The sequence below is a fragment of the Theropithecus gelada genome, chromosome 2, assembly GCF_003255815.1.
Source record: "Theropithecus gelada isolate Dixy chromosome 2, Tgel_1.0, whole genome shotgun sequence".
Classification (NCBI taxonomy): domain Eukaryota; kingdom Metazoa; phylum Chordata; class Mammalia; order Primates; family Cercopithecidae; genus Theropithecus; species Theropithecus gelada.
The window spans coordinates 46,712,020-46,726,213 of NC_037669.1; the positions used below are offsets into that span (position 1 = coordinate 46,712,020).

Consider the following 14,194-nt stretch of genomic DNA (forward strand, 5'->3'; position numbering starts at 1 on the left):
ATCACACAGAATAGTGTCACTGCCCTAAAAATCCCCCAAGCTCGCCTATCATCTCTCCCTCCCCCTGAGCCCCTGGCACCCATTGATTTCATTGTCTCCATAAGTTGTGCCTTTTCTAGATGTCACATAGTGGAATCGTGCACTATTACTGTAGCCTTTTCCAACTGGCTCCCCTCACTTTGTAATCTACTTTGAAGGTTCCTTTATTTATTTTCATAGCTTGATAGCTTATTTCTTTTTAGTGTGCCACAAACTTAAAAAAATTTGTTATGGCGAAATACACATGACATAAAATTTACCATCTTAACCATTTTTAAGTGCACAGTTGAGTGGTATTGGATGCATTTACAGCAGTGTTGGCCATGGCCACCTGCTCTATGAGTCTTCATCTTGTAAAACTGAAACTCTGTCCCCATTGAACACCCACTCCTTGTTCCTTCCTCCCCAGCCCCTGGAACCATTCTACTCTCCGCCTCTGTGAATCTGACAGCTCTAGGGACCTCATATGAGTGGAATCATGCATTGTTTGTCCTTTCGTGGCTGGCTTAATTTCATCAGCTTAATGGGGAAGCAATCCAGGTGTCCATCGACAGATGAATGAATAAGCAAAATGTGGTCTGTGCATACAATGAGATAGTAGTGCCTTAAAAAGGAAGGGAATTCTGACATGCCACAACATGGATGAACTTTGAGAACACAAACTCTTTTTAAACAACCCAAATACTTTTCATTCCTTGCTGTCTTTAGAAACAAAAACTTTAACTACAAAAGTAACCCATGACATTTTAGCACATGTAAACAACCTGGAAGGGAGGATGGAGGGGTGAACTCCCCTCCCCTCTGCAGTTCTGGTGGTAATGACCACCAGAGTTTTGGTGCCTGTCCTCCCAGGCTGGGGTCTGAATTGAAGCAAATATGAATAGACTATGCTTTTTAATATTAAGATGAAGGTTAGTATCAGACCTTTTTTCTCATTAGAGCGTTTTAAATTTTTTCAGTACCACAATTTTCACTGTGCCTCGCTCCCGCTCTGTCCTCACCTTGGCCATAGTGTTAGGCCCACCTTTTCGGGTGAGCACACAAATGCTTTCCTTGTGTTTTTATCAACTGCATAATGTTCCATGGTGTGGCCATTTCATCATTTGTTTAACTGTGGCACCGCTGATGGCCAGGGCTGCACAGCTTGGATTTGGATGCAGTTGTCTTTGCTTGCCTGGTCCTGTTTAAGTGCCTTTCCAGAAGAGTGAGTGCAGGTGATCAGGCACACTCATTTTTCATTGTAATATATGCTGCTGCATTATCCTACCAAAAAACGTTGCAAATGTACCAGTTCATCATCTGAGAATCTTACCCAGGCCTGGGATAGCACTTGTCTTATTGATCTTTTTTACCTCTGCCCATTTGAAAAGTACACACTGGTAGGTTGTTGCCTTAGTTGGCATTTCTTTAACAAACCTTGGACATCTTTTTACATATTTGATTGGCTGCTTTTATTTTTTCTTTGAAGCCAAGTTTGTAAATGCCCATTTTTACCCTTTGCTTGTTTTACTAGGGTCATTTCTTTTAGATTATAGGAATTTTTATTTTTTGTTTTTGAGACAGAGTTTCACTCTTGTTGCCCAGGCTGAGTACAATGGCGCGATCTCGGCTCACTGCAACCTCCACCTCTCCGGTTCAAGCGATTCTCCTGCCTCAGCCTCCCGAGTAGCTGGGATTACAGGCATGTGCCACCACGCCAGGTTAATTTTGTATTTGTAGTAGAGACCGGGGTTCTCCATGTTGGTCAGGCTAGTCTCAAACTCCTGACCTCAGGTGATCCACCCACTTCAGCCTCCCAAAGTGCTGGAATTACAGGTGTGAGCCACCGCACCCAGGAACTTTTTAACATACACACTTCCCATCTTTTCAAGCTCATGTGTTCCACTGAGAAATGATTTTTATTTATGTGGTGTGGGGTAGGGATCTGGTTTGATCCTCCCACCTCCCCATGCCCACCGTGGAGAAGTGCTTGTGGTAATGTCATTTCTGGAACTGCCTGTATTATCCTTCTATTAGAAAAGTGGCACTTTTTGTTGGGCAGTTTTTGCACATTCCTGACTGGTGCTGGGAGGAGTCTGAGGTCTTCCTTTTCCCCCATCACTGCACAAGAGATTGAGGCTACAACAAGAAAAGGACTGGGCCTTCCTCTTCCCTGGCCTCTGAGCTCTTGGAACCTGCTTTGCAGCCTCCAGGCTGGCCTGGCTGAAGAAGTGGGTGGAGTGGGGCGGGGCCTGCTGCCTGGGTTGAGTGTAAATGCCCGGCTCAGCCTGAGCCTTCTCTGGGGACACCTGGCTTGTATGGGGCAGGCGCTTTGGGGTCAGCTGGATCTGGGTTCAGATCTTGGCTTCTCCAGTTTCTTGCTGTGTGACCTTAGGCCAATAGCTGCACTCCCCTGACCTTCAGAGACTAGCTGCGGTCCTTTCACTCTCTGAGGCCAGACCTGGGAACCCTTGGGCAGGTGTCTCACTTTGGGAAACCCTCAAAGGCTCTTGTCTTCCTGTCGCATTAATGGCTCTCCATCCAGATCTGCACCCCTTTTCCTCCTCCTTCGTGGCTAACTTAATGAAACCAAGTTTGCAAATAAAACATAATTTCAAAGACAGGCATGTTGTTGGAAGGTCTGGGATGGTCTTAACAGCTGTCTCTCTAATTACCGCAGATGCTAACGAGGTGCCTGAAGCCTCTGGTTACAGGAGCAGAGCTGCTGTTTGTTTGCCAGGGCTGGATAGGAAGCAGGGCTGCCAAGCCTGCCCCTCCATTGAGGTGCACACACACCTGAAGGCCCTTGGGCAGGCAGGGCCTGCAGCAGACCGTGTGCCTAGTCTCTGGGTGGGCCTCACCTCTGTGGCCGACTCAGCCAGCCCAGATGTGAACGTTTCTCAGGGACAGCTCTCCATTCACTCAGTTCGTCTAGCAAGTGTCTGTGATGTCCCATGCACAGGCTCAGCCAGTGCTGGCAGTAGGGTATGGTGAGCAGGCCAGGCAGCTCCCACTCCAGAGGGGTTGGCAGGGGTGCGCAGGTTCCTTCAGAGAACAGCAGATGGCGGGGGAGACCAGTGGGGTGGTGGTTGGGGGTACGTGTGCTGGGAGCTCCCTGGAAGCCTTTCTGGAAAGGGCACATTGGGTTGTGTCCAGAAGGGCCCATGAAGACACCAGGGGAAATTTCTGGTTGTAGAGGCAGCAGTTGCAAAGGCCCTGAGGTGGGACAGGAGGCAGTTCTCATGCTACAGCATGGGGAGCCAGAGGGTGAGGGGTCAGAGTGGTCAGGTGCCCGCTGAGGGCCCGGGACTGTGCTACTGGCCCTGTGCTGTGCGCTTGGGTGCTGGTGAACCTCCCTGGGTGAGCAAGCCTCCCCCGGTGGGTATGTCAGCATCCATGACACACCATAGGTATGTCCCAGAGTAATATGGAGGGCCTAGCTGGGTGGTCCCTCAGAGGCCAGCGGATCACAGTCACACTTGACGTTGTGTAGTATGGGGTCCGCCTGTGCCGCGGGCGGCGGGCCATGGGGAGCTTTGTCCTGCACACCTCCAGCTGGGGAGCAGGCCCCTGGGAGGCTGGGGCTGGGCGGGGATCCTGCTGAGACCTGTGGAGACTTCTGGGTGAAATAGACAGGCCTCGGCCCTCCTTGATGCAGGCCCCATGTGCCACGCCATTTTCCTTGCTATGCTACGGCGTCTCCTGGCTTGTGTGTAATTTAGGGTTTTCATGGGATATTTGTAGGGTGGGGTGGGTATGTTTTGTTTCCTGATTTTCTTGCAGTCTCTGCTGGGCTTTGGGACTAAGGCTATACTTGCCTCCTAAAGAGTTGGGAAGTGCTGCTCATTTCTCCTTGCCGGGAACACCGTGGCTGGCACTGGACGGGTGGAGGGGCAGGTAGGGGGTAGACTTGGGGGTCCTGGCTGCAGCCTTATGCCATCTCCCCCACAGGAGTGCGCTGGGGAGCCGCTGTTCATGCTCTACTGCGCCATCAAGCAGCAGATGGAGAAGGGCCCCATCGACGCCATCACGGGTGAGGCACGCTACTCCCTGAGTGAGGACAAGCTCATCCGGCAGCAGATTGACTACAAGACGCTGGTGAGCATGACCACCCTCTGTCCTGGGTGCCCTGGTGCCCCCCACCCCCCAATTGTGGGGCTGACACTGCTGCCCTGCTCCACCCCGCCCGCAGACCCTGAACTGTGTGAACCCTGAGAACGAGAATGCACCTGAGGTGCCGGTGAAGGGGCTGGACTGTGACACAGTCACCCAGGCCAAGGAGAAGCTGCTGGACGCTGCCTACAAGGGCGTGCCCTACTCCCAGCGGCCCAAGGCCGCGGACATGGACCTGGGTGAGCGGGCAGGGCCGTGGCTGCCCGGGGTGTGTGCTGGAGCAGAGGGGCAGGGCCATGGCCCAATACTGAGCTTGGCGGGGAAGTCCAGGCCAGTCCTCCGCACCAGGCTGGCGCTGGTCTGGAGGACAGTGGAATGGCAAGTGGGCTGTCCAGTCCCAGGTTGGGTGTAGAGGGTGGCTGCCCTGCCCTGGGCAGAGACTCTGGGAGGTGGTGGGTTCCAGTGTACTCTGGGAGGCAGTGGGCTCTTGGAGCCCTGAGGGGGATACTCAGGCTCATGAGAGGGGCAGGTGGAGCAACTGAGGGCCAGAGGGGATGCGACAGGTTTGGGGTGGGGCCCAGAGTCCTGCAGCAGATGTGACTGGAGAGGCTGGGGCCCCGTAGAAGCCTCGGTGCCAGGCTGAGGAGTTGGGGCCCTGAGGCTTGGGGAAGGCAGGGCAGACCCCCTTAGGCTGGGGTTGCTATGGCAGATTGGGAGGGCTGCGGCAGGTTGCGGGGGGCTATGGCAGGTTAAGGGTGCCGCAGCAGGTGTGGAGATGTGTCCCTGGTCTGTGCTGGCGCTAGGAGCTGCAGGTGGGCCCCGTCCCACCTGTGTGATGGATCACTGCTGTGATGGAGGAGGGAAAGAGGCCCCAGCGGCCCCACCCTCCAACTCCCTCCTCTCCGCAGAGTGGCGCCAGGGCCGCATGGCACGCATCATCCTGCAGGATGAGGACGTCACCACCAAGATTGACAACGATTGGAAGAGGCTGAACACACTGGCTCACTACCAGGTGGCTCCTGGCCCTCCGACCCTAGCACAGGCCTCCCTCCCCTTGGGGCTTCCACAGCGCAGCTGCCAATGTTTGCAGCATGTGGGCTGGACAGCAGTGAGATCTGTCAGGGAGAGGAGGGGAGGTGGTCACGTATGTGTGTGGACCATCCCAGGACCCAAGCTGGGCTTGTGGGTTTGCCCGGCAGTCCTGGGCTGTCCTGATGTAGAGACCCAGACTGAGTGAGGTGGCTGTCTCCAGGCACAGCACTAGGGTGTCACTTGGGTTCCCAGCCAGGGAGCAGGAGTCTGGTGGTGCAGGGGCACCCTGGTGGGTCACAGGGTCCCCGGCCCTCTGCCCACAGGTGACAGACGGGTCCTCGGTGGCACTGGTGCCCAAGCAGACGTCCGCCTACAACATCTCCAACTCCTCCACCTTCACCAAGTCCCTCAGCAGATACGGTGAGGGGCCAGGCAGCGGGCGAGAGGGCAGCGTATGGGTCCCTGGCCTGGGCAGGACGTCCCCCGGGCTCCCACGCTGCAGCAGCTGGACGGGAGGACCCAGGGGCCGGTGTCAAGCCTGTCACTTGCATTCTTGACCCTACCCTCCAACTCCGGAGGCTGTGCCTCCCCTCAACTGTGTGTCCATACACAATTATGCCACCTTTGTGGTGTCATTGGCTGCCCCAAAATCCCACATGGGTGGGGGTGCCATCCCCAGCTTTCAGATGGGGAAACTGAGCCTCGGGCGGGGGGCGTGGGGTGCCAGCCAACACGGGCGCTGACAGCCTGGTGCTGCAGAGAGCATGCTGCGCACGGCCAGCAGCCCCGACAGCCTGCGCTCGCGCACACCCATGATCACGCCGGACCTGGAGAGCGGCACCAAGCTGTGGCACCTGGTGAAGAACCACGACCACCTGGACCAGCGCGAGGGCGACCGTGGCAGCAAGATGGTCTCGGAGATCTACCTGACGCGGCTACTGGCCACCAAGGTGGGCCTGGCTGGCAGATGGGGGCAGGGGACGCTGGGCCAACCGAGCTCGGAGAAAGCGCCAAGCCCGGAGCAAGGCCCTCACCCCCACGCTGCTCCCATGGCCACTTGCCTAGTCACCCAGGAGGTGTAGGCAGCCAGGCAGAGCCCTGGAGCTCAGTGTCCCTGCCTGCCCCCCGCAGGGCACGCTGCAGAAGTTTGTGGACGACCTGTTTGAGACCATCTTCAGCACGGCACACCGGGGCTCGGCCCTGCCGCTGGCCATCAAGTATATGTTCGACTTCCTGGACGAGCAGGCTGACAAGCACCAGATCCACGATGCCGACGTGCGCCACACCTGGAAGAGCAACTGGTAACGCAGGGTGGGGGTGCGGAGCGGCATCCCCCAGGGCCAGGCCAGATGCGTTCCCAGGGCCCGAGGGCCTGTTCTGATCAGGACCCCGCAATTGGGGCTTCTTGGCATGGGGACACAACCCAGCAGGGGCATGGCAGGCCAGCCCTGTGCTAACTGGCCTTCCCTATCTGCCTGTGCCCCTTGACCCATGGCTCACCCTCTGCTCCAGCTGCTGAGCCCCTCCCACTGCTGCAGGAACTGTGTGCAGGTGTGAGTGGCCCTGGGTGTGCACAGCTGTGCAGATATGAGTGTGGGCTGCAGCATGAGAAACAGGGCACACTGGACCAGCCCTGAGCCAGCTGGTTGCAGTGATGAGGGCAACAGGGATTGCAGGTACTCCTGGTACTCTTTAGTGCGAAGAATTTACAGCCTCCCCACTGCAGTGCAGGGCCGGGCCAGAGCCTGCTTACTGAGGCCCAGAGACCCAGCTACTTGCCACGATCTCATGGAGCAGGTGGAGTACAGAGCAGGGCCTGCCCAGACTGCACCGTGCACAGCTACACCAATGTGAGCTGGGGCTCTGTGAGGCTGAGTTTCGTTATGAAGAGGCACCTAGCCTCTGAGTGGCCTCTCCCCAGAGTGTCTGCGTCCCTGGCCAGCTAGTCCCTTGCTTTCCTCTGGCCTGGCCTACTTCTGGGACAGTGACCTGCTTCTTCCCTGGTCATGGGCTGCCCAACTTGGCAATGTTGGCTTTCTCTCTGCCACACAGGCAGGCCAGCCCTTGGCCTCACTTCTTACTCAGGACCCCCAGGCTCTGGTCTGTAGCCCCCTGCCCCGGTTGGCACACCCTAGCCACACCCTAGCTCCTGGAGCAGGTCCCTGCTGTGTGTGTGTGTGTGTGTGTGTGTGGCCCCCACCCCAGCAGACAGCCCCACCCTTGCCTGCTGCAGGGGAGCGCCTCTCTGTGCACCAGCCCCCACAAACTGCATGGCCCAGGGGTTCTGGGGTGGGACTGCTCCCCCATACTTGGGGTCAGGTGGATGCCGTCACCTATATGGCTGGACCCTGCTTCACCAGGAAGTGCCCCTCCTCACCCTGCATCCTGCTGGGATCTCCCACCAGGGAGACCTCCACTGTCTTAGCTCCCCTCTCTCCTGGACTGTCCCTGCCACCTCTGCAGGCTCCCAGGCCAGCAGCCACCCCTGACTTGGTCTTGTCCAGCCCATGTGTTGCTTCCCAAACCTGGGATGCAGCCACCCCAACCTGTCCCAGCTCCACCCACTGCTCGCGGAGTCTTGGGTTGAGATAAAGTGTCACGAAGCCCCTCTCCTGGGCCATGCTGATTGGGCACAGCAGGAGAGGGGGGCCTCCAGGGACACAGTGTCTCCAAATCAGCATGCTCTGGGAGAATGTTCTGTCACAGTTGAACATTCTAGACCCGTGCTGTCCAGGGTGGTGGCTCCTGAGCGTTTCAAATGGCACTGGTGTGGCTGAGGGTCTGGGCTCTTGACTTCATTTAAGTTAAGCAGCCACATGTGGCCAATGCTGCCAGGCAGCCCAGCTGATGGCAGTCCCTTAGGTGGTGTTTGGGGCACAGAGGGCTGGTCTCTGTAGGAATGGGTCTCCTGAGCCAGAGCTGAGCTGCAGGTCTCAGTGCAGGAGCCAGGAGTGCAAGCCAGCATGCAGGCCTAGGAGGGCGGTGGCTGTGTGGAGTGGGCCCCTGAGGGCCTGGTCACATCTTGCCCTTGTGCAACCGAGTGCATTTGAGCACGCCTGTCTTGTGATGCTCTGCGTGAGATGCAGGTGGTGGGAGCAGCACATCTCTGGTTGGGCGACAGGGGACGGCCCTCACTTACCCATGGGCCCTGTACCTCTGTGGGCCTCGTTTCCTCATCTGCATGGAAAGCCATGCCCACTTTGGATTCGGAGCCAGGAGGGCCACAAGGTCGCTGCTCAGGAGGGAGCAGAGGCCTGTCTGAGCGGCGCCTGGACTCTCACCTGCAGCCTGCCCCTGCGCTTCTGGGTGAATGTGATCAAGAACCCACAGTTTGTGTTCGACATTCACAAGAACAGCATCACGGACGCCTGCTTGTCGGTGGTGGCCCAGACCTTCATGGACTCCTGCTCCACCTCTGAGCACAAGCTGGGCAAGGACTCGCCCTCCAACAAGCTGCTCTACGCCAAGGACATCCCCAACTACAAGAGCTGGGTGGAGAGGTGGGCGGAGGGGGCAGGGGTTGGGGGCAGTGGCCTGGGGGGCAGCCTGGACTCTGCTTATGTGCCCACCTGGCCACTCACCTGCAGGTACTATGCGGACATCGCCAAGATGCCGGCCATCAGCGACCAGGACATGAGTGCGTATCTGGCTGAGCAGTCCCGCCTGCACCTGAGCCAGTTCAACAGCATGAGCGCCTTGCACGAGATCTACTCCTACATCACCAAGTACAAGGATGAGGTGAACACCATGGGAGCCCACAGGCTGGGCTGGGAGGACTCGCTGGCCCCTGTCACAGCCACCTGCTCTGCCCAACCCTGCCACCTCTCCCTGAATCTCTGGGCTGCCATGGGCCACCTTCACTCCTCTGTACCCGCTGGCCACCTGGTTCCTTGGTGCCAGGAGGGAGCCTGCCAGGCCGAGCGGAGAAGGCCGTGGTGGAGTCACTGTGTGCAGCCATGTGGGGTCAGCGGTGGGGAAGATGGGATGGCAGCTTCTTCCTGAGGGAGAGGGTGTGTGGGTGATGAGCAACTTCCCTGAGGGGCACATTTCAGGGTTTTCCAGGCTGGACCAGCGTCTCCAGGGCTGGGCATAGGGTCTTGGCAGAGCTTTCCTTTCAGTATCTTTTCTGCTGACTTGGAGTGAGGCCACGTACATGGAACTGGGGAAGGGGTCCAGGAGACATCCAGGAAGGACTGGCTCCTGGGCCGCACAGGACAAGAGCACAGGGCCAGAAGGCAGGACAGGCTCAGCCTGTGCCAAAGCTCTGAGGGCTGGGAAGGCCACGGGAGTGAACCAGAGCCACCCTGGGGAGGCCGGGGCAGGTGCAGCAGAGGCAAGGAGCCTTCCCAGGGTGCCGCAGGAGGCAGGCAGGAGGCAGAGGGCTGTCCTCAGGCAGGTGCCCCAGGGGAGCAGAGGAGCAACCAGAGACCATATGTATTAGGGTGGGGGGTGGAGACAAAAGCCTGGGGTCCTGGGGCTTACCAGGGAAATGGGAGCTGAGGCTCTCTGAGGAGCTCTGCTTTAAAGGGGCACAGAAACCCCAGGGTGTGAGGACTGGATGGAGACATGTCAGCAGCATAGCCAGGCAGCCAAAGGATCAGAGCCTGCTGTTTTAGGGGGTGAGGGTAGGATGATGACAGGGGTGGGGCTCATTCTCCGTATTGGGGTCCTGGAGGGTCCAGGCTCACAACCAAGGTCCCTTGGCCAGGGATAGATGGGGTTGAACCTCTGGTACCTGTTCTGGAGGCATCCGCCCTGGGCCTGCTGAGTGTGTGGAGGCTGGTGGCCCGGCATGCTGACAGCTCTCCTGGCCCTGCAGATCCTGGCAGCCCTGGAGAAGGACGAGCAGGCGCGGCGGCAGCGGCTGCGGAGCAAGCTGGAGCAGGTGGTGGACACGATGGCCCTGAGCAGCTGAGTCCCGGCTGTGATCGTCCAGCAGGACGCAGCGTGAGGGCGGCTGAGCAGGGACCGGGGCAGCCCTCGCCGCATGCGTGTGGAGTGTCCGGTGGTGCTCGGGCCGCCGCAGTGCAGCGACTGCCCGGCCCTCCCTCCCCTGCCTCGCCCGGCCAGGTCCCGGCTCTTCCTGTGTGGAGGTGATGGTACCTGCCACACCACAGCTGCGCACACAGCTGCTTGCTCAGGGGCCGGGACAGCACAGGGTGCTTAGGCCGGCCAAGGACCTTCATTGCCTGGCAAGAGCTGCCTGGTGGCCTTCATGGGAGAAGGGCTGACCTCTGAGGGGCTGAGGGGTGAGGCCAGGGCCCTCCAGGGGGAGGGGTAGCCAGCTTGGGCTGTCCCCTTGAGACCAGGACAAGAGGCTGGGGGTGTCAGCATTCCCGGCTTCCCAAGCTGCCCCCAGGCGGCAGAGTCTGAGGGTCTGGGGGTCCGGTTGGCAGCTGGAGAAAGAGGCAAAAAGCCCATAGCCGGGCAAGAGGAGCTCAAGTCAGTCTGGGCCCATTGCCACCGCCTCCCACATCCAGCACCCACGCCCGCTGCACCGCTGCCATCCTCAGATTCACCGCGTGCTCTGCGTGGCCGAGGCCGGAGCACCACATCCACCTCGCCCCAGAGAGTCCCTGCTCCCTCCTATGGAGGGGCTGTGGGCCAGGCTGCTCAGACTCCTGGGTGGCTTCCAGACGGACCGGGCAGCCCCTCTCCGTCCTCAGGGCTGTGCCTCTGGGAGCCACTGGGCCAGGGGCCCTGGGTCACAGAGAGCACGTTCCCGTTATTTATTCCCCTCCGCGTCCTACGCAGGCTGCCCTGGCAGCTGCCTTCAAGGGTAGGCCGAGCTCCCCGCCATGGAGCCCCTGAGGGCAGCCCCTGAGCACTCCTCTCTCTCCACTCTCTCTGTCCCTGCCCCGGCGGCTTCCAGTGTGGCATCTCAGCAGGGTCCTGGCCCCTCCAGAGCAGTGGGACATCTGGGGACTGTTTTTGTTTGTAGGGGAAAAAATTCTGCTGCACTCTGCTTGGGCCTTGAGGTCTGTGGCAGGGCCCCTCTGGCCTGCAGTGGCCTGGATCTATCTGGGCCATGAGTGACGGGCAGTGACCAGAGGGACTGGAGGCCAGCGGTGTCCACCCTTGCCCTCAGCAAGAGAGAATGCATTCTTAAAAGAAAGCTGTACATGTATATATATGCACATATATATATGTGGCTCTAGCCTCAGGCTCCAGCCCCAGTGGGGTACTGTACATTAACTGAAGAGGAATTTTAAAGACGATTTGAACAAAAAAATGAAGGCAGTGGGAAAGCAATGCCAAATGACTGTGGAGAAAGTGGCCGGAGCCTCCCTGGAGTGGAGCAGCCCTGAAGTCCCCTGACCTGCGGGCCGCTGTTTTGGTTTGACATGACAAGGAAAGGACTTCCTGCTGACCCTGAGAGCCTCCGGGGTGCCGTGGCACCACGGGGCATGCATGATTGTGCTAGCGTTTAGTCTGAGTTGATCTTTTTAAAACTGCAAGTGTTGAATACTAGAGGTTGTTAGACCTTTTTTTATGTTTTTTAATTAGTCACTTGTAAAAGCAAACAAGCGGTCCATCCCCTTTTCAAGGTCACTTTTTTGATGGTACCGAAGATCCCATGGACTTTAAGGGACAGCTAACTGTGGCCAGCCCCAGCCTCGAATCCTCGGCCAGGCCCAAGGAGAGCACTCGGCCCCACGGGGTGTGCCAGTCTCGCAGTCGCCCCTCCTGAGCAGCGTGAGCCAGATGACGCCACAGAGACCCGCCCCTCCCCTGAATGTGGGTCGGTGTGGAGTGGGTGACTGCTGACTCAGAGCTCACTGGCCCCGTGGGCACCGTGCCAGGGCTGGGGCGTTCTGCTGCTGCCATGCCCAGCTCAGGCCTGGGCCCGCCTCTGCCGCCAGCCCACTGAGGAGGTGGGCTTACTCCCTGGGTAGACTTGGGGGCCAGAGCTGACTCTGGGGGCCAGTCCATATATAGTGGCTGGGCTGTTTTTTTCAGTAGCCCCTAGCATTGTCTGGGATTCCCACCCTCTGCGGCAGGAGCAGCCAGCCCTGTTGGTCCATGGATGAAATGAGCCTTCCCGTCCCGCCTCCACCTATCTTCCGATGCTTCCTGGCTGCGGTGGGGTGGGAACCTCAGTTTCCCCCGAAGTCTTCCCTGGATGCTGGCTTCAGGTTGAAGTCCCTGGTTCTTCCAGTTCCTCACGGGTTAGATAGGGGCTCCTGCATCACCTTCAGAATCCAGTTCCAACCCCCACCCTCAGGCCTTGTGCCCTGCTCTACCCTGCCAGGGTGCCCTTGTCCATGTGAGTAGCATGGGCGGGAGGTGGGGACGACAGTGGTGATGAAGGGGGTGCACCACAGGCCTCATATGGAGCAGTTCCCACAGGGGCGTGTGGCGGGGGCCTGGCCACCACAGAGCACATGGCTGTGTCTAGGCGCAAGCACTTTAGCAGTATCTGTTTACATGCGCAAGGATCAAGCCGACTACCCGTGCTGTCTACTGGGACAGCAGTCTCCGAGCTACACCATACCTCCCTCTGCCAGGTCGTGGAGTTGGGTCCCAGTTCCCACTTGTCACTGGTTCCCACTGTGCGCCTAACTGCAGCACCCGAGAGCTCTGGCCTGGGGCTGGAGGCCCTGGTAGGAACTGCCGTTGGAGTCCGCTCTGTGCCCAGCAGCAGTGAGCGGCTCCCGTGGGCCCTGTGTCTGCAGGAGCCGGGGCTGCGGCACATGTGCTGTGAAACCGACACCCACCTGGCGTGCTGCTGCCGCCACTTGCTTTCCACAGCATTTCCTACCCTGTTCCGTGTCCTCCCTCTCCCCGCGCCTGGCTCAGGAGTGCTGGAACAGCTCACGCCTCCGCCTGGGAGCCTGGCCTCTTGATATACCTCGAGCTTCCCCTGTGCTCCCCAGCCCCAGGACCACCGGCCCCTTGGCCTGAAGAGCTGGGGGCCCCAAGACCTGCAGCGTGGAGTCCGGGGCAGAGCCCGGAGCGGCGTGCCATCCCACCAGAGCCTTCGCCCTGGCTCTCTCCCTGTCTGGATTCAGTGGCTCACGTTGGTGCTACACAGCTAGAATAGATATATTTAGAGAGAGAGATATTTTTAAGACAAAGCCCACAATTAGCTGTCCTTTAACGCCGCAGAACCCCCTCCCAGAAGAAGAGCGATCCCTCGGACGGTCCGGGCGGGCACCCTCAGCCGGGGCTCTTTGCAGAAGCAGCACCAATGACTGTGGGCCCGGCCCTCAGATGTGTACATATACGGCTATTTCCTATTTTACTGTTCTTCAGATTTAGTACTTGTAAATAAACACACACATTAAGGAGAGATTAAACATTTTTGCTAAAAGCTCTTGGCTCCAGGTTTTCCTTGCTGGGAGGCAGGGGCGGTTGCAGGAGCACAGGCACATCCCAAGCACCGAAGCGTCTCTCCCTGGGAGACTCAGCCACACCCAGGACAGATGGCCACACTCTGTGAGCTGGGTGCGCTCAGTCCAGGTGACACATTGGAGCCCTTGGCAGAAGCTAAAACACCAGTGCCTGACTCCCACTGGAGCCTTGGAGCTTCCTGGGGCTGAGCGGTGGTCACTTTTATATGCTCCCCAGGCGATTCTCCCATGGCACCCCTAGCTCGGAGCAGTTGCTTCCAGCCCATGCTGCAAGGCAGGCATTTCGGGGTGCCTTGTTAACTAAAATCAGATTCTGACCCCGAGGGGCCCATAGGCAACAGCCTGGGGGATCCGAGGCTGCAGTCCTGGGCCCCCTGCCTTCAGTAGCCAAGGCTGGAATTGTGTTTCCCAGATTCGCAGGCAAGGAACTGGGTTTGAAAAATGTTGGTCTTTCCAACAGAGACAGGCTATGCTGCTTCATCTCATGAAAATGTGTACAGATACTAATGATGGAGGTGTGGACGCAGCTTCTGCCAGTGCATGGCTTTGGTCAGTGGCCCCATCCCTGGGCTCATTTCATCCATGGACCAACAGGGGTGGCTGCTCCTGCCACAGAGGGTGGGTGCAGGGTCAGGTGTGACACATCCCCAAGGGTCCTGGGCACCTGCTTTGTAGCT

At 58.5% G+C, this 14,194-nt stretch overlaps 1 protein-coding gene across 1 annotated transcript in view; it reads left to right on the forward strand.

The window, feature by feature from the left end:
• The window catches only part of PLXNA1 (plexin A1), a 54,281-nt gene extending 40,804 nt beyond the window's left edge, over positions 1 to 13,477 (forward strand). Inside the window, exons 24-32 of the mRNA XM_025376034.1 lie at positions 3,970 to 4,116; positions 4,211 to 4,370; positions 5,040 to 5,143; positions 5,487 to 5,583; positions 5,923 to 6,113; positions 6,295 to 6,464; positions 8,451 to 8,663; positions 8,751 to 8,901; positions 9,983 to 13,477. Coding sequence (XP_025231819.1) covers positions 3,970 to 4,116; positions 4,211 to 4,370; positions 5,040 to 5,143; positions 5,487 to 5,583; positions 5,923 to 6,113; positions 6,295 to 6,464; positions 8,451 to 8,663; positions 8,751 to 8,901; positions 9,983 to 10,078 — 1,329 coding nt within the window. The 3' untranslated portion in view covers positions 10,079 to 13,477. The remainder of the gene's footprint in view (positions 1 to 3,969; positions 4,117 to 4,210; positions 4,371 to 5,039; positions 5,144 to 5,486; positions 5,584 to 5,922; positions 6,114 to 6,294; positions 6,465 to 8,450; positions 8,664 to 8,750; positions 8,902 to 9,982) is intronic.
• Positions 13,478 to 14,194: the final 717 nt, after the last annotated feature.